At 34.6% G+C, this 18,974-nt stretch overlaps 1 protein-coding gene across 1 annotated transcript in view; it reads left to right on the top strand.

Moving 5' to 3' along the window:
* The window catches only part of SEC24B (SEC24 family member B), a 41,129-nt gene extending 22,692 nt beyond the window's left edge, over positions 1–18,437 (top strand). Inside the window, exons 8-23 of the mRNA XM_009696813.1 lie at positions 755–881; positions 1,511–1,620; positions 2,582–2,694; positions 4,231–4,349; positions 4,712–4,767; positions 5,089–5,295; positions 5,939–6,062; positions 6,695–6,853; positions 7,307–7,480; positions 8,157–8,267; positions 9,375–9,550; positions 11,161–11,298; positions 13,378–13,482; positions 14,591–14,683; positions 16,326–16,429; positions 17,602–18,437. Coding sequence (XP_009695115.1) covers positions 755–881; positions 1,511–1,620; positions 2,582–2,694; positions 4,231–4,349; positions 4,712–4,767; positions 5,089–5,295; positions 5,939–6,062; positions 6,695–6,853; positions 7,307–7,480; positions 8,157–8,267; positions 9,375–9,550; positions 11,161–11,298; positions 13,378–13,482; positions 14,591–14,683; positions 16,326–16,429; positions 17,602–17,716 — 2,031 coding nt within the window. The 3' untranslated portion in view covers positions 17,717–18,437. The remainder of the gene's footprint in view (positions 1–754; positions 882–1,510; positions 1,621–2,581; positions 2,695–4,230; positions 4,350–4,711; positions 4,768–5,088; positions 5,296–5,938; positions 6,063–6,694; positions 6,854–7,306; positions 7,481–8,156; positions 8,268–9,374; positions 9,551–11,160; positions 11,299–13,377; positions 13,483–14,590; positions 14,684–16,325; positions 16,430–17,601) is intronic.
* Positions 18,438–18,974: the final 537 nt, after the last annotated feature.

Here is an 18,974-nt window from a genome sequence, read left to right as displayed (position 1 = left end):
TTGGGACTTACAGAAGGAGGGAAGGAAAGCCTTGAAGTTGCTACTTCCTTGAAATTCATAAGGGAAAAGTTTTGGATAAGTCCTTCAAAATCTTTCCCTTATTGTTGGAAGTTGTTGCTTGCCTGTGGTTCTCTGAAACTCTGAATTACTGCTCTGTGTGTTGGGCTCAGAACTGTCAGATACCTCCTGAAAAGATGTTTACGGTGCCCTCTTGAATAGAGGTGCTCATGTTGAATGTATTACTGGCATGGTAAATGCTGTCAATAGAAGGTAAGCACAACCTAAGATTGAACCTGTGTTCATAACTGTTAAGCGACTCCTCTCCATCAAGATTTTTTTGTATTTATATTAAAAAAGGTGAATAACTGGTATGACTCCTTTTCGTATAATGTGTGTTCGTTGTAAGGTTTGCTGTCTGTCATAGTCACCCAAAGTTGTCCTGTCTTTCATAACTCCTCTTACCATAGTAGCTGTGTTATTGTATTTTAAGTAATTTCATTAAAAATCTTACTATATCTTTGATTTGTGAGATTGGATTAAGACAATAATTAAATATTATTTTATCTGATTTTAAAGGGGAGGATATTTTTAATAGGCATCATAAATACTCCGGATGAAAATGAGCTAAAAAGATAAAAGGAAAGATGATAGAATATCTAATCTTATGAAGCTTTTATGCACTGTACTGCACAGTAATGTTTTCCATAAAATTTATTGCTTACCTTTGTTACAGCTTTCCATTGTTTCTTTTTAGCAATTACCAGTAATAACATCAAGCACAATAGTGAGATGCAGATCCTGCAGGACATATATCAACCCTTTTGTTTCTTTCATTGATCAAAGGAGATGGAAATGCAATCTATGCTATAGAGTTAATGATGGTAAGTTTTTGTAGCAGGAGATGTTTGCATTTATAGAATCTCTTTCAAGTATTTGGATCATATTAGTTCATGGGATACTTTAGATTAAAATGTAGATTAAAATGACAGTGTTTTTAAGATGTTTTCTAAAATCTCTGGATCGTCAGTCAGATGTGCTATGCATTTTGTGAAGCAAAAGGTTGTTTTACAATTTTCTGGAAGACGAAATGTCATCATATTAGCCTGGTTACTTGTGTAATGAAATCAACTTGCTCCGTTGACTGCTGTTGCAGTATGCAAATGGAAACATGATGACAGCTGATACTGTCTGCAATCCAGGCCAGAGGTTATGAGAAACAATACAGATTGAAGCTGCTTCTTGTGAAATGCTGTGTTTGCGTTGGTGTTTTAAAGGGGGGGTATGTTGCAGTTTAAAATAAATCTTCTTTTGTTTCCAGTTATTTAACTTCAATGTTGCTTGAGATACTTCAAGTGTTCCTTGTTTTATGTATCCTAATGTGAATTTTTTTCTGTTGTTAGTGATAATTGAAATACGTTTGCATTAGTTTGCTTGTAGATGCCATGATGATTTTTATTTGCTGACAAATATATAAGCTTTTTTTTTGTGCAATTTTTTTTTTTTTTAATAGTTCCTGAGGAATTTATGTATAATCCTCTGACACGATCTTATGGAGAGCCTCACAAACGGCCAGAGGTCCAAAATTCTACTGTGGAATTCATTGCTTCCTCAGACTATATGGTAAAAAAAAAAAGTTTTCATGGTAACTTCAACAGCAATTGCGTGATAATGTAAATGCGTTGGAAATTAATGTTGTGTATTGCTCCGGTGGCATGTATTAATTTGCCTGTGAAGGTCCTCTTAACACCAAAGAGTAGTTAAAATTCATATTTATTTTCAGTTTTGGCAAATGTAGATATTCAGAGGTTTGTCACTTAAAGGCAATTGCAATGTGTATAGCTGCCAGGTATAGTTTAATGTGGCATAGTTTGGTTTGAGTTTGATGCAATGTGGTTTCTGGGTTTCTCCGTCATTTTGAAGAGATTTTGAAAGACCAGTAGTGGAGTAACGAGAGAATTAAGTTGGGTTCCAATTTTTAGTTAGTAATTGTGACAAACAATTCTAACTAGGAGTCAACCTACAAGTGCTGTGATAGTAGTCTTGTCTCCAGGAAAGATGATGAAGGCCTGGGAAAAGGCCCTGTTCATAATGACATTATTAAGAACTGCAAAAATAAATTGTTCTCTTGTCTTTGAATTGAAACACTGTGGCCGAGACATTTGGCAATGAAGAAGTACAGCTTCTTATATAGTTGGGAAAAGAATGTAGGTAGAATATTTTAATCCCGTTTAATGGATCACATTGTTCACGTACTGAAAGAGCAATGGTGTTTTGAAGAGTGAATTCCATATCTGACATCAAAGAGTCATGTTTGAGTTGGAAGGAGAGACTAAAATATCCCATTTCTGTTCTGAAACATGACACTGTGTGTTTATTACAAATGGGAATTACTAACCACTGGGAGTTGTGATTAAGTCTATCCACATGACTCTTGGTAAATCAGTTTTATTGCATAGTGTATACCTTGCATTTTTCAAAGCATTCCCTTTTCCTACTTCTCTTTCTAATGACTAATCATTTTTAACTCTTCGTTATATATGATTTTTGAACATTTTTTTATTTGTATTTTTTTACTTTGTAGCTTCGTCCTCCTCAGCCTGCGGTATATTTATTTGTTTTAGATGTGTCTCATAATGCAGTGGAGGCTGGATATTTGACAATAGTCTGCCAGTCATTGCTGGAAAACCTAGACAAGTAAGAATATAACTTTTTCAATTTAACTAATGTGTTGTTACGAACAATACTAACCTATAGTTTTGCAGAAAACTTGTACATAGTGTTTAAATGTTCTGTCCCTGAAGGACAGAAGTTCTGTTGCCTGAGATTCTGAAATACAACTTAAGTGTCTAAAAAAAAAAAAACCAAAACAAAACCAAACCCAACCAACCAAGTAAAAAAGCCAACCCCTGCAAAAAAAACAGCTGTTGAAGCAATTTACATCATGAGAGCTATCTTCCCTGCAAGTCATTAAAGGTAGATCTGCAAATAATTTACTTATTTATCTGCAAAGAATATTTAGCAGTAACTTCTAACACCATGTTTGTTGTACAAACATCTATAAACTGCAGTCTTCCCCCCTACCAAGACCAACAAAAATAACTAAATTACAGAGATTAAATTGACTGGTTCTTGCACTGAAACGGCTGTGGTGCTGCGTACTGGAATGTTGCAACCACTAGTGTGAGACTGCCTAGGTGAATTGTTTGGGGTTTTTAGATCACAGTTACCTAGATCTACCTGTTCTACTTTATCTGTCCTCATTTTTGCCCTGGAACAGCAGTTGTGGGATGATTGGTGGCACTTTTTGAGCAAGGGTTAATAAATTTCACTATGTTCATGTATTTTGAAAACTAATTTGCGTCCTGTGGAGGCCTTACTCTGAAAATTTGTTTTCTGTGAGTTTTTCATGGGAAACTTGATTTCAGTTTCTACTAAAGACACCAACATGTACAATAGAATTCTTCACTTAGACTTATTGGTTTAGTCTTTCTTTGTTGGCATCTTTACAGGTATTTTGTCAAGAGATTCTTGGAAACATGCTAAATTATTTTAGGAAAATCTATAAAATCCCATGCAAAGTCTGTAAGAAAATCAGTACATCCAGTTAATTTATATACCCAGATGGTACAAACAATATTTGCCTTTGCTTTTGTTCAGCTTCATGGTTTTCAGCACTTGTTGATGTTTTATGTCTTATTTGAGAAATCCCATTTCGTTTTTATTTTTGTATTTTTAATGCCGTTCATAAGAATATAGTCCACATGAGAAATAAGTGTGTTGTATTGTAGAGAGACTGGATTTTGGTTTAGAGCTGTAAGTACTCTGTAACTACATTAGTAAATGGGGTTTTTGATTTATGAAAGATCAGAATGCACTATTTCCTCTTGAAGAACTGAGAAGGCTACCTTCTTTCATGTGTCAGTGTAATGTTTAAATGAACCTACTAAGTTCTCTCTTGGAACAAAACATCAATATATTAGTGAGTGCTTCTCTGTAACAGTATCTGTAAACTGATACAGTAAACTGTATCCCAGCTCTTCAGAAAATACTGAAGAAACATTATTTGTATTCATGTTTCAGATCTCCTTTCTTTTGTTCTCCCTTCACCCCTGTATATATGAGCTGAGTTTCTGCTAGCATCAGCAGGAGCTCTGTGTATGTGTGTATCTTGAGAGAGAAATTTAGGGCTCAGTAGTTTGTGTTTTGCTTTTTTTTTTTTTAATGCTTCAGGCTGCCTGGAGACTCGAGAACAAGAATAGGTTTCATAACGTTTGACAGCACTGTTCAATTTTACAACTTGCAGGAAGGTTTATCTCAGCCTCAGATGCTGATTGTCTCAGATATTGATGGTAAGTAAAAAGAAAATGGACACTAAATTTTTGAGAAGGTACTTCCCCCCCCCGAAGAAAGATTAGAATCTCTCAAATATTCTGGTATTAGGTCAATTTTATTGAATGTATAGGGAATGTATTTTTAAAAAATAATGTTATGCTAACTACAGAGTGGGTGGTGTTTAAAAAGTGAAATTCAAATGTTAATTTTGCTTTGAATAAGACAAGCTTTGTATAGACTGTATTATTCTCCATCATATATATGTCAGAAAAGTAGATTGTATTTCATGGTATGTGTAGCAGTAGGCAGTGAAATGTTTTGTTCTATTTTAATGTTTTTTTTTTCTTTAATAAAATGCCATTTTTCATTCTCCCTACAGATATTTTCCTGCCTACACCGGATGGTTTACTTGTAAATCTCCATGAAAGCAAAGAGGTATGATTGCTCAACTTGTATCATTTAAATTTAAAGAGTTAAATTTTCAAAATAGAGGTTCCTTTTAAAGTTTGAATTCAAGCCCATCTTCATAATATATAGCTCCAATGCTACTTTTTAATTATGAAAGTATTACATGTTGTTTGTTGGATACATCAAGGTTTTTAAAATTATGACTTTGTTTTCCTTAGTGTGTCAAAACTAAGCTGAAATATTTGGTACCGATTGTTCCACTTCAGTTATGGCAACACAGCTTTTTAGAACTAGCAGAAAATCTCAAGCTTGCAAAATCTCATGCACACCTTTCAATCTCTTCTGCAGCTGATAAAAGATCTACTGAATGCGTTACCAAATATGTTCACCAATACAAGAGAAACACACAGTGCATTGGGCCCTGCTCTTCAAGCTGCATTTAAACTAATGTCCCCAACGGGTGGTCGGATATCTGTGTTTCAAACCCAGTTACCATCTTTGGGAGCAGGGCTTTTGCATTCTAGAGAAGATCCCAATCAAAGGTCAAGCACAAAGGTACAAACACTTCCTTTAATATTCATCTCATGAGACTAGGGACTGGCCATGTCTTTCTGACTTGTAGGGTTCTGCAGATCAACTCTTGTTTTTTGTTTATAGCAATTCACTAAATTTTAATTACATCATGTCTATGTTTGAGCATTTAAGATCACTAGTTTATATGTGTATGTGTGGTATTACTTGTTTCAAAGCGCATGAGCTGTCTTTTGGGCCTTTGATCCATAGCTTTTCTTGGCAAGCAAAAGAAGCTGCAAATATCTCTGACTCAGTTAATGTCAACCTGAGTTTTGAACCAAAGCATGGATGTATTAAATTGTAGACTTAAAACTTGGTTTCTTATTATTTCTATGGCCTTGTAGTTTACAACGTCTGGTAAGTGTTACATAGTTACATGAATGTTTATTTTCATGAGAATGTAAACTTCCTTGAAAGTAGGATCATAACTGCTTGTAAATACAAAGTAAAAGAATATGGAGCATAAGGAAAATAATTTCTGCAGGTGGAAATGCCTATAAATTATTGCTTAAAGGAATCTTCCTTATGATGCTTTGCTGCTGAACGGTATGTTTTTTGTTCCATGAAGTCTTAGGAGAGCACGATCATTGTCTTAACTGTTTCCTGTATAATTTATTTACCAAAGGTGGTCCAGCATCTTGGTCCGGCAACAGATTTTTATAAGAAGTTGGCACTGGACTGCTCAGGCCAGCAGACTGCTGTGGATTTATTTCTCTTAAGTTCACAATATTCTGATCTAGCTTCGCTTGGTATGTATGACTTCACTCTTGCCACACTGTGTTGTCTTTCTTCAGAAGCACAGGCTACTTCAGGAATTCTTAAATCATGCACATTTTTTTTGCACTTTTCTAAATGCAGCTAATGCTGCAAAGGAATTGACTTTGAAGTTGATAGCAGTAAAGAACAGGAGTATTGGGTTGGTGGTATCAGCCAACTTATTCTGGGATTTCAGAGTTTTAAATGAGAAGGTACTCTCCTGCTCAAGAACAGGAAACAGATGGCAAGGAATTAATGAAGTTTAATCGTAGCGGTAGAACAGAGTTCTCATCTTTCGGTCTTAAATCAAGATTTGTCTCTGCATATGCACCTAATTTTGGCTCTACACCATTAAATATTTCTGCATGTGCTCCTGTCTTAGCTGCCAAAGGTAGCAGGCTTATTTGAAGTAAGTATATAATTAGATAATTGTGTATTGGGGTCACTCATCACTGTCTTCAGTGGCCTGAGTCTGGACCAGTTCTCATTGTCTTACAGGTGCGGATCATATCAAGAAAAAGATGAACATAGATGCATGTCACTTGCAGAAGGTTGGACACAAATTTTGTGTCCTGACCTCACGTTACGGTTTTACCTCTTAACCGTATCTTTTCCTCCTTCACAGCTTGCATGTCCAAGTATTCTGCTGGATGCATCTATTACTACCCATCTTTCCATCGTAGCCATAATCCTGCTCAGGCCGAAAAGTTACAGAAAGACCTTAAAAGATACCTTACAAGAAAGATTGGATTTGAAGCAGTTATGCGCATAAGATGTACAAAAGGTATATTTTAAATACTAATTTGTATGGAAAAGTTGGGGTAAGGATGTTAACTGTCACTTTGAATGTGCTTAGTCTTTAGGAACATTAGATTTCAAGTTATTTCTCTTTCACTGAAGAGTAAGAGAGTTGCCTTCTTTATGTAAGTTGCATTAGTTTTTGCCATTTGGTTTTTTCTTTTGTTTTATACTTAAGATGGCACCATCTCACTTCAACTAAGTTGGCATGTGTAGTGTAAGGGCATCATTTGGTTTGGAGTGTTCAGAATTGAACATGAATCTACAGGATCATGCTGAAATGTCTAATGATTCACATAATTGGTTCTGTGTGATAGCTAGGATAAGTTTTTATTGGTTTTTTTTTTTAACATAGCTTGAGGACTGTGGGGTTTAATTATTGATAAGAGTTTTTCATGCTGTTTTTAACCTCACTCTGAATTATTTAATCTGCTTCTAGGTCTTTCAATACACACTTTTCATGGGAACTTTTTTGTACGATCTACTGATTTATTGTCCCTTGCCAATGTCAATCCTGATGCTGGATTTGCAGTACAAATGTCCATCGAGGAAAGTCTGACTGACACATCTTTGGTTTGTTTTCAAACAGCTCTTTTGTATACTTCCAGCAAAGGTAAATAAATTGAAATGAATCGTCCACTGGACTTCTTGTTTCTTTTTCTAACATAACGTTTGTATAGTTAGTTCCACAGCCTTTTGTTGATCTCCATACTCTTAAGAGAATCTTGTCAAAGCTAGTAAGCAGTTAATCACATAGCGTAAATCCTTATGAACTCTATTTTGATAGGAAAATGTAATTTATCTCCATCTCACATAGAGCTATTTCAGCAAGATTCCTTTAGTAAACAGACGTACTGTTGTTATAAGCAGTAACATGTTTGGCATGCACTTTGTCCAAAATCACAGACCCGTGATGGATTGGAGCAAGTTGCTCGTACATTGGGTGGGCATAAAGAATAACAGCTACTTTCTATTGTGGAATATGCCACACAATTTTGGTATGGAAATCAATGTACTTCATTTGTAGGATCAAGACACTTATTGTGGATGTTATAAGCCAGTTTGTGTTACGAACTTGTGCCGATTCGTAAGTTGAATGCTTTAGAGCGTTGCAGAATTTGTGAGCAGGTTAAGAGACAGGAGCGCTGTAGTGTTACAGCCATTTCCTGACTGGTGTGGTTTTTACAAAATGAGTGCATCTTAGATGAGAGGAGATAAGCTGTAATGACTGAATTTGTATACCTCTACCAGGAGATATTGCAATAATATTTTCTACTTGTTTTTGTTAGGTGAACGTCGAATTCGAGTGCATACGCTTTGCTTGCCTGTAGTAAGTTCACTGGCTGATGTATATGCAGGAGCAGATGTACAAGCAGTTGTATGCCTCTTAGCAAATATGGGTGAGTACAGACGAGGAAGATTCCAAGATCTTTTTGTATGGTTTTAATTTTACCAGCCATTTAAATCAAGTAGTCAGTGAAGCCTGGGTACTGTAGAAAAAGGTTGGAGTGGAGCACTCTGAAGCCTGAGATTAAAAATTAAAAAAAAGAAAAAAATTTTGAAAATGACAAAATCAAAGTTATACCAAAACTATTAACTGAAATATTCCTTAGTCTGAATACTTAGTTGACTTTAATCTTGTAAAAGGAGTCGTCTTACATTATTCGCTAGAGTTTATTAAAGGACAAAGAATCAGCACACTTCGATCAGAACTCTCATTTTTTTTATCATCATCATTGTGGTTGTTATCTCAAACTTTAGCATTCTAGGATTACTTAAGAAACAGTGAATCTGCTGGATACTAAAAGGGAACTTCTGACAACAGTGTGTCTGAGATGAGCATTAGTTTCCTATCCTTCTATCCAGTTGTTGCTGGGTTGAGGATTCTCACTTACCCCCTACTTGTGGGTCATAAGTAGCTGTTTCATAGACTGATCTCTGCCATTGAACGTGTATGGCTCTGTGCAGCATTTCAGTATATGCTATGTTGTATATTAATAGTCAAATAAATTAGAAGAACTAAATAGTACTTCTGTATCTCATCCTACATGTGCATTCAGTCCAGCAGGTGGCTTCCTCCAACCAAAGGATTTGCAGCCCTTTCTCAGCAGAGAAAGGTGAAGTTTCATTTACACTAATCATAATTATGCCACTGAAATAATTGAAAAAATTTCTTGGGAGAGGAGGGGAATTGCTGCAAATCTTATCTTGGAGGTAGGACGGCAGAGAGTTTCATCAATAGCTAAGTTACTTGTGTAAGGTTTAAAACAGAATTTATATTTAGTCTCAAGTATACCACAGCTTTAAACTTTTTTTTTTTTTTAAATTCACCCACAGTAGAAACTAGGGAGTGGAGATAAAACTTTCTGCTAAAAAAGTTAGAACCACAGGTGTGGTTTTTTAAAAACTATTAAAATATCACCCAAATGCATAACTAGTATTTTCAAAATTCAAGGGAGCAAATGAAGCCAGCTCTAGTAACTTCTTGGATCCTTCTAACCCAACAGCTGTGGATCGCTCAGTTTCATCTAGTCTTTCGGATGCAAGAGATGCCTTAGTTAATGCCGTGGTAGACTCCTTGGCAGCATACATGTCAACTGCCTCAAATCTGCAGCAGTCCATGCTGATAGCACCAAATTCCCTCAAGCTATTTCCGCTGTATATTTTGGCCCTTCTCAAACAGGTATGTATCTATAATCTAGTGGATTAATGTTTGATATTTAATTCTTTGTTCCATTTGAGGAATTTTTCCGCTCTAGGTCAAGCAATGCCTGCACTTTTCTAAAATTATGAAAATTGGCTTACCCTCTTCGAGCTTACAGGACATGCACATAAAAGATTACTATGTTGCCTTATTTTAAATGATTAGTGCCTGAACAGTTTATGGGTTTACTTGACTTTGAATTTTTTCTGTTTTGTCTTACTTTGTTTTACAATGAAAATAAATATGTTGTAACAATGAGCATTTCTTGGATTTTGGCAGCTTAATTGGTGTTTCCCATTAAAGACTGTTGGAAGCTGCTGATTAGTACTTCTTCAATTTTATTTTATGAAGAAAAAACCACCTCAAATATTTTTCAATGCATATACTTTGTACGTTAAAGTACTGAAAAGGAAAATGAATTTCCATGGAGAAACAATGAAATCTATTACAGAAACTAAAGTTATACAGTTTAAAGTTCACGTAGTAGTTACTACTTTTTGATTTTTTTTCTTTTAATATCTTTGTATTACCAAACATCATACTTAAAAATAAAAAGAGAACTTATTGCAGGGTTTTGTTATCAATGAATCTCATGGCTTAAAGATTTTCATGTCTGACAGTTCTTTGGTTTCTTTTTTTATCACGAATAAACCTTTATGTAAGTTTGGTAAGAGATTCAATCATAGTAACTTATTTTCTTTGGTTTAGTGATTACTTTGGTCGCTAATACACTGATTAGGACTTCCTTGCTGCTTGCATGGGGAAAAAAACAGACTATTTATTATCAAGAGGATCTGTGTAAAAGACAGAAGAAAGAGTGGCTGAGAAAATAAGTGGTTTAGGTTTTTTTTTAATTATCTTTTGTTAACAATAACAAAAAAGCATGGGATATAGAGAAACCAAAATGTCTGTGGCAGCCAAGGAGAAGAGGACTGATGTACTTGGCTTTGTTGTAGAAGTGAATATGAACTTTGATTATAGGAATATTCTCCATTGAATCAGACTACGGTGCTTATTCCATTGTGATGCTTCTCACAGCGATCGTTTAGCAATTGCTTCTATAGGAGGTCTGAAAAATCCAGCAGGAAAGAGTTACTAAATAAATTTTATCCTATGAGAGCCTAATTTCTGCTGTAAAACGTTAAAGCATATTTCCCTTCCAAAGCTTTTCCTTAACATTTAATTTCTACTAATATAAAATCAGTGTTAATCTTATCCACAGAGTATCTTTTTTTGATCTCTGCCTGGCTCATATCTTCCTCTGACATCTTGCATCAGTGAGTTTCGCAGGCCAGTAACATTTGTCAGGATTAAAAATGAGACATGCTGGCCCAATCACACACAAATTTTACGCAAAGTGAGGGAAAAATTACTCTCCTTCATCAATAAGGAGGGAGAATGGATTAAATTTTAAAAGGTATTGTAGTCAAGTTGTATTTGATTAAGATTCTAATGTATCTTATTGAGATACATTTCTTTATAAAAGCTTTGCCGTCTTTGCTTGACACTTTCAAAAAATCTGAAATACACTGTTTAGATGTGACATAAAATACAGGATTTATGTGAGTAACAACACTGTTCTCTTACAGAAAGCATTTAGAACGGGCACGAGTACACGCTTGGATGATCGCGTCTATGCAATGTGCCAGATGAAGAGCCAGCCTCTTGTTCATTTGATGAAAATGATACATCCCAACTTGTACAGAATAGACAAGTTGATTGATGAGGTAAAGTATGAAGCCTGATTTATAATGTTTTCTAGTTTTAATGGTCTGTTAAACATGATGTTGTACTGCAGTAATTTAATTAAAGTAGTTGTTATAATGTAAACTGAGCATTTTCCATAAGTTATTAAAAAAAAAAACATTTCAAGTTTTGAGTTGCAAGTACAGTATTGTGTTATGAGCAGAACTGTGGTTTTATTTCACCTTGTTTCAATGACCACAATAATTCCATGTTTTTCTATTATACAAAGAAAGAGAAGATTGTATGCACTGGAAATGTCTCCAGTGTGGTTTTGTGTGTTAGAACTGTCTGGGGAAAACAGGTGAAGTAGATTTGGTGGAAAATGCTAGATTTTGTATGCTGAAACCAGATAAAGTTGCCTGCAAAAACAAACTTCCAGTGGTTTCTCAGACTGTTGTGGATGAAACAGAATTGTACTTCTAGATGGTCATGATCAGACTCGGGAAGTACTTCATGTACAAAACCAGGTTTTATTACTTTGCCTTCTACAGAGGTAGCCTAGGAAATGGATGCTTTTTTTTTAATAGTAAGAAGTAGGATGGGATTTTCTTTAAGGTCAAAGTTAGTTGTAATTGCAAAAATAAGTCAGTTTTTTAAGTAAGTTTCCATGAGCTTGTTAGTCACTAGCTTTGGAAAAGTATATGTAGGAGTTGGGGGTTTTTCTAAGTGTCATAAAAGATTATATGGTAACTTGAGTCATTTCTCTGACAGTTGGTATTGTTCAGCACAACCTGTGAACTATTTATAGTCTCAAAGTTTCTTTCAAGGATTTCATAAACTCACATGTGCGAGTCTAAACTCAGTGTTCTTCAGGGGTATTGATCAGTCTTTTTATACCCAACCCCCCCAATATTTGAGAAGCCAGCTTCTTCAACTAACTTTGATTTTGTGGAGCTTATGCTGAAACACTATATTCACTGTGCGACTGCTGTAAAGAACCAGCAGTGTCTTTGGGACATCCAGTTTTATTAGCAAAGGATTTTACATCAGTTATTTCTAGTAGAATAATATAGAAAATAGGGCTTATTTGACCTACTGAAATTAATGGACGAACCACAATTTAAATCATGTAACAGAGTGCTAATCTGCTATTTAGTATTACTTTGACTTAAAGTATTTGTGACAGAAGCTGTTCTTAAATTCTTCTTTCTTTAGAAAATTCTATGATATATGTTACAGAATTTTTTTTTCAAATGTTTTTTACTGGTTTTCTTTTCTCTTAACACTTGATTCTTGAGAGCATTGAGTAAAGCCTAGAACTTTCCCAAGTGGAATTCAGTAGCTTGATTTTCATCGTTGTGTATAATGATAATAATCTTTTACCATGTGGAGATGTGCTTAGTCTCTAAACTACTTTTTCCCTACGTTATTTGCAGAATGCTTCACAGATTCTTAATAGAGATTCAGCCTATTTTTGTATTGGAGGGGGAAGCAGCTTTAATCTGAAAATGCTAGGGTTTTGGTGTTTTTTATTGGTTTTGTTTGGTTTTATTGCTGGGGAGAAAGGGGGGTCATTTTTTTAATAATGTCATTGCTAACAGCCAGATTGTTTATTCAGATCAGTCATAGTGCTCTGTAGAGAAACCCATGTATTGCTTCAGGCAGGATGTTAAATCAAGGAATTTTCTGTTACTTGAATGCAGTAAAATTGAACCCTTAGAGGGAGTAGAATTTGTTTATATTCTTCTGCTCTTGCAGCATTTTTAGTGAAGTTGAATACAATGAAAAAATCTGTGGAGGTTGTTTGTAGAATTCTAGTGTTTACACTTAAAATTTCTTTTGAAAGTTTGGCATCTATAGCATGAGAAATTTTACATACAAAACTTAAATGAACTTGTATAATTGGTTTTTTAAGTAATAAAGTAGCCTTTAGGTTAAGTAACATTCTAGAATTGTTTGATGTACATAATCATTTTAGGTTTAACGTGGCATTTTGTTACATGAGAATCCTCAAAATTTTGCTAGAGACTGTGTTTTTTCTTGTTTTATTTTACCTGGTTAAGATAAAAAATATGATTTATTTATATTCTATTGTTATTGAGTATTGGTTTTTGTTACAGAGTACAATACATGTAAATGACAGAGTTGTTCCTCAGCCACCTCTTCAAAAGTTGTCTGCAGAGAAGTTGACAAGAGAAGGAGCTTTTCTTATGGATTGTGGTTCAGTAAGTTACCCGTTCCACACATTCTTCTTATTATTTTTTTTTTTTTTAAAAAAAGCAACACATGCTATATTATTAGAAGCCATCAGCTCACAAGAATAACAGTGTAGTGAATCAGCATTCCAAGTAACTTGGCAGTAATCTGCATTCCAGTGAAAGGCTTTCGTATTTTGATTAGAGGAGTATCTTTGAGGTTGCATATTAAGGCTTCAGAGGTTAATTTTTTTTGATGCTAGACTGATCAGAATATACCAAGAGTTCACATCAATTTTTATTTTTTTTTTCTGGAAATAATGGATTTCCATTTTCCAAAAATTCTCATAATGGCTATTAAATTGTATGTACTACAACAGTGTCTCTAACACAGCACTTCTCATTGATGCAGGAACCCTCTCAGTTACACACAAATATAAGTGGTTTTATGATTTGTGGCTTGTGCGATGTAAGAGTTGCAAGAGTGAGAGAATTGCGGGGAGTGAACAAAATCTGTAGATACAGTTTAAGGCATTCATAGAAATTACACCAAAAGACTTAATTGGATAAAGCATTATGCTATCCAAATAATGGGATTAAACGTTATGCTACTCTAATGGCGGTCTGGAAAGTGCTTTAAACCTTGTATGAGTTCAGGGGCTGAGTCTGAATGTCAAACTAGCTTCTATCTCCAGATGGCTGAAGTAATTACTATAATGTGTTTTGATAATTGATGCTTTACTATAATTTGTTTAGATTGGGAAGTCAGTGTGTAGTAACTGACACAATGGTGTGTGACTTTATATTAGGTTTTTTGTTTTAGGAGGTAACATGGGAAGTTACTGCATTAACTGTTCCAATGCAGATGTGTCCTGCATCCTCATTGTTTCAGTGTTTGCATTCTACCTGTATTTTTTTTTACTTTTAATGATCTTATTCCAATTACTACCAATATATTAGTAAATAAATGTACATATAATGCATCTAGAGATGTATATATGAATTGCAACTGGTGCTCTCAAGTGATTCGTTTGCATGAAAAGTATTATTCTGGTATTATTCCGATTACATCACCACTTGTCTCTTTCTCTAAAACGTATGCAAGGCCTTTACTAAAACTGATTCTGACATCTTACAGGTTTTTTACATTTGGATTGGAAAAAACTGTGATAACAACTTCATAAAAGATGTCCTTGGATACCCAAACTATGCGTCAGTACCACAGAAAATGGTAGGCATTTTAGTGAACTGTGCTGTGTAGTGCTTACATTTGGAACCTATATTTAATCTTTTTTTTTTCTGCATTTTTCAGTTTTTAATTATGTGACTATGAATTTGGGTTTTTTAATTGGGTACCTTCTAACCTTTTGCCAGTTTCATAGGAGACAGATAGAAACTGTCAAATGCTTTCAAGGAGAGAGTGTAAACATGTAAACTTTGGCATTCATGGAATGCCAAGAAATTGTTGTATGACATTACTGCTTTTATTACTTTTATGGAAATACATGTGGGCTCACAAAAATAGGATGGAATTTCATAGAATGAATACAAAAAATATCTATTCAGATGTGTTAATTGTTAAGATTAGAATTATTTTATTGATATCATGGTTTTCAGAAGCCTTGGGTTCTCCAGACCTGGTGTAAGATACCAAGTCTGTGGTATGATGTGATAGGCCTTTAAGTAAAGGGTAAGAGTTGTTTTGCTCAGCTTCCAAGCCTTGAGGCAAAAAGAAACAACATCAAAGACCCTTGGACATGTGTTCTGGTGGAGGGATTATAACCTGTACCTATAGTCCTCTGTGTGAAACAGAGCAGGAATTAAAGAGAAGACCCCTCTTCTGTGGGTAGTGATTCCAAAATGTCAACAAGTGACAGCTAAGGATGGACCCCTTTAAGACACTGCATTCAGGTAGTACCAAAAATATGTTAATCATTGTAGAAACACATAGGAAGATATTTTCTTATAAAGCTTACATAGTATGAAGGCGAAGAAGTAAGTGACAAGTGGTAATTACAAGAACAGGTTAAGAGTGGTGAGCTTTAAGACCACTGTAAAATTGGACTGCTTGTTCAGAATTTTGTATTTTGCCTGTATTAGCAATTTAAAACTGTGCCTTCTGATCAACTGATGGTAAGTATTAGTTGACAGAGTTTTCAGGAAGAACTTGGATAAGGGAAGGATGATAACTTTCTTCCCATGATTATATAGCATCTAGTATAATGAAAATGAGAGGAAAAAAATTGACATAAACAGAAGTCATCTTTGCTTTTAAATTATGTTGTCGATTCATTTACTACAAAGGTAGCAAAGGAACTACTTTTAAATCTGTAATCAGTTTTTTTATATCATATCGTCTTAAAAGGTTATATTGGCCTAAGAGGTGGTATATTTAGCTCAGTGAATGGCTCAAGTTTTTTTAATTCTATTTTTTCAGCTCATTCCCCAACCAAATAGTCCAGTATAATCTTGGCGTTGAAATTTGCTTACAATTCAGATTTCACTTCATGCTTTGTTCATCTTTTCAGTGATGCAAAATGCAACATGTAGGAACTTGATTAACAGAGGAAGATAAAAGCAAGAAAGTGGCAAAAGCAGCGTTTTGAAAAAATGACTTTTTAAACGAGCTTGCTTTCTAAAATCTTTTGCACTGAAAAGGCAGTTTACGTTAAAAATGTACTGCTTCCTACAGGACAGATAGTAGTGACTTTTTGTACTTTAAACTGAATTAAAGATGTGTATTTGTAATCCATGGTTTGCAATTTCTCAATAGAAATTGTGGCTTGGGTCATGTTATGACCATCAGGATCTTTTTTTTTTAAAATATATTTGATAATGAAAAATGATGACGACTTTCAATTACCTTCAACCAGACACAGCTTCCTGAGGTAGATGCACTTTCTTCAGAAAGGACGCGATCTTTCATATCTTGGCTTAGAGACAGTAGACCTTTAAGTCCAGTTCTTCAAGTAATAAAGTAAGTATTTCTGTTAGATACTGAGTAATTACTGGCAACTTGTATTTACAATTTCTAATGGACACTGATGAAAAGTGGGAGTATCTGGCCCAGAAGAAACTGAGTAACATTCTCTTTCCAGTTGACATAGCGCTGTTATCTAAAACCCCTTAGCAACAAAGGTCATCTTTGAATCTAGTGCAAATTCAGTTACTAATAGTTAATTTCTGGTATGGCTTTTATAACTTACATACATACTAAAAAAAAAAAAATTTTCGAATAAGGTTAATAATGTGTAGATGTTTTAATAATTGTACGTATTTCTTGGTGAGCTACATAGGACAGCAGTTGATTTATGATAGATGAGGTAAGTCCTGAAGCCTTTTCAAGCCATGACCTGCTTAAAGAAGGTTAAATTCTATAAAATATTTATACTTGAGTTTACATTTCATTTGTCTTCTCTAGAGTACTCAGTTTACTGAGTCAGATGGGAGATCACGTTTTAGAGAACATGATGGCTTTCTTACTCAGCTGAATAACGTGTAAACATAGGACTGAAGCTCTTCAACTGTTGGCATTGTGGCTGCTGCTTGAACTGCGAGTAGTGCTGAGAGACCATAGTAAATAGCAGAGCTTTACTGCACGCTGTACTACACCAGTACAGAGGATTGTGCCGCAGCAAATATATGCTGTGTTGCAGCAAATTTTTATTGGGGCAATAATTTTGGATACTGGATCTCTGACATGTTTACCTTCTCTGTTCTGTTGCCCAATAAGAAAAACTGGGGAGACGATTGAGATTACATGTAACCAGAGATGTAAATCTTCCATTTTTTTAACCTTTATCAGGATTTAATTTAACCTTTTCAGAATTCATTGCCACTAGCATGTTTAACTTCTAAACGACATCATTTTTATGTTTCCTTTTTTGTGTTTCTACAAGGTACTTTAAATGCTATTTCACCTACTTCTCTACTGTTGTATACTTCTTGAAAAGGTGATGCTGCCTGATAATGTATTACAAACTTTAGATTTTTTCTAAACTTTGGATTATTTGCAATTGTAGTATCTTTGGACTGAATCTAAACTACAGAAGACAATAAGCAATTCCTTAGAACGTATGCCTCTGCTTAAATTTACAGTGTATTTTTTGCTCAGTATTTGGACTAAAATACCTTCCTCTCCTCTTTCAGAGATGAGAACCCTGCCAAAACAGATTTTTTTCAGCATTTAATTGAGGATCGGACAGAAGCAGCTTTCTCATATTATGAGTTCTTACTTAATATTCAACAGCAGATTTGTAAGTGAACAAGGAATAAATAGAAGAAAAATCCTGACTTCAGATGGAAGCATGGGCCAAGAGAAGCATATGGGAAGTTACAAAAGTGGATGCTTATTCTTCACAGTATACAGTGGCCAGCACTGTTTTGGAAGCTTGACAGCTCAAGAAGTATATGATTCCAAAATAATTTTGCAGATTTACTTCAGTCTAAAAGTGCTAGGAGTGATGAAGCTGTTTCACTAGTAAACTTTAAGTTGGTTTAAACACGTTTCCAGTTGTGCAGCGGTATGGTGCTCTGTTTATTGCAAGCTGGTGAATTTATGTAGCTATGTGGGATGATATTTCTTAACGAAATGTACAATTAGGTAAAGCCTTTTTTTTTACATTTATTATAGTAGCCCTTCCGGATCCAAATTCTTAACAGAGATGTCAAGGGCAGTGATGTATGTTGGTTGTTTATATGAATTTCTTTTTAAAAGGAATGATTCATATTTACTAAAGACTTCAGCAAATTCCCTGTGAAAGTTGTAGAATTTCAGTAAAGTACATCAGTTGTAGAAATAAAATATATAATGTACATAAGTATAACATTTGTAAAGAAAATGTAAAAAATGTAACTAAAAAAAAAAGACTTAGCTCAGTGTGCAGAATTGTTGAGTGCTCAATGATGAGTTGTTTTGTCCCAGGCTAGACAATGAAGTTGACTATTAAAACATGCTTTAAAAAAAAAAAAATACCCATGTAGAAGGAACACGACTGCTTCTTCTGTTAATTTTAGGTGAATTTATTTATGATTGGCTTACTAATTAAAAGTCTTATGCTTTATCATGCGTTTTTATATTTATGCAAGTATAATCTTTTTGCAACTAAACTCTTACTGAAGTGAATATTGAAGAGAACATGTTTACCACGTTATTTCACAGACCTTTGGAAGGGAGGAGAAAACACTGCATAGTCTGAAATGAGCTGTTGATAGAAAGTTCCTATAAACCCTTCTTATGTATTATCCTAAAGAAGGCGTATCTGTTAACCTTGTTTTACGTTTTGTGAACTACTGTCGTCTTGGTCCAGGTTTTTGTAACTTGTGTTGTCTGCCATTTAAAGTAAGCATGGGTAATCACGCACTCACACTTAATGATTTGATTTCTGCTGTGATCTAAAGGGAAAAAAAAAAAAAGAGGGGGTGTAAAAAAATTAATTTACATCAATGGAAGTAAAGGCTTTAAAATGTCAGAATTCAAAATGTAATGACACTGTTGCATCCTTCTGAAACCTTGTTCTTGC

The sequence above is a fragment of the Cariama cristata genome, unplaced genomic scaffold (genome assembly GCF_000690535.1).
Source record: "Cariama cristata isolate BGI_N322 unplaced genomic scaffold, ASM69053v1 scaffold5353, whole genome shotgun sequence".
NCBI classification, from domain to species: domain Eukaryota; kingdom Metazoa; phylum Chordata; class Aves; order Cariamiformes; family Cariamidae; genus Cariama; species Cariama cristata.
The sequence above is the reverse complement of the archived record's forward strand: the minus strand, read 5'-3'. Positions and strand labels throughout refer to the sequence as shown.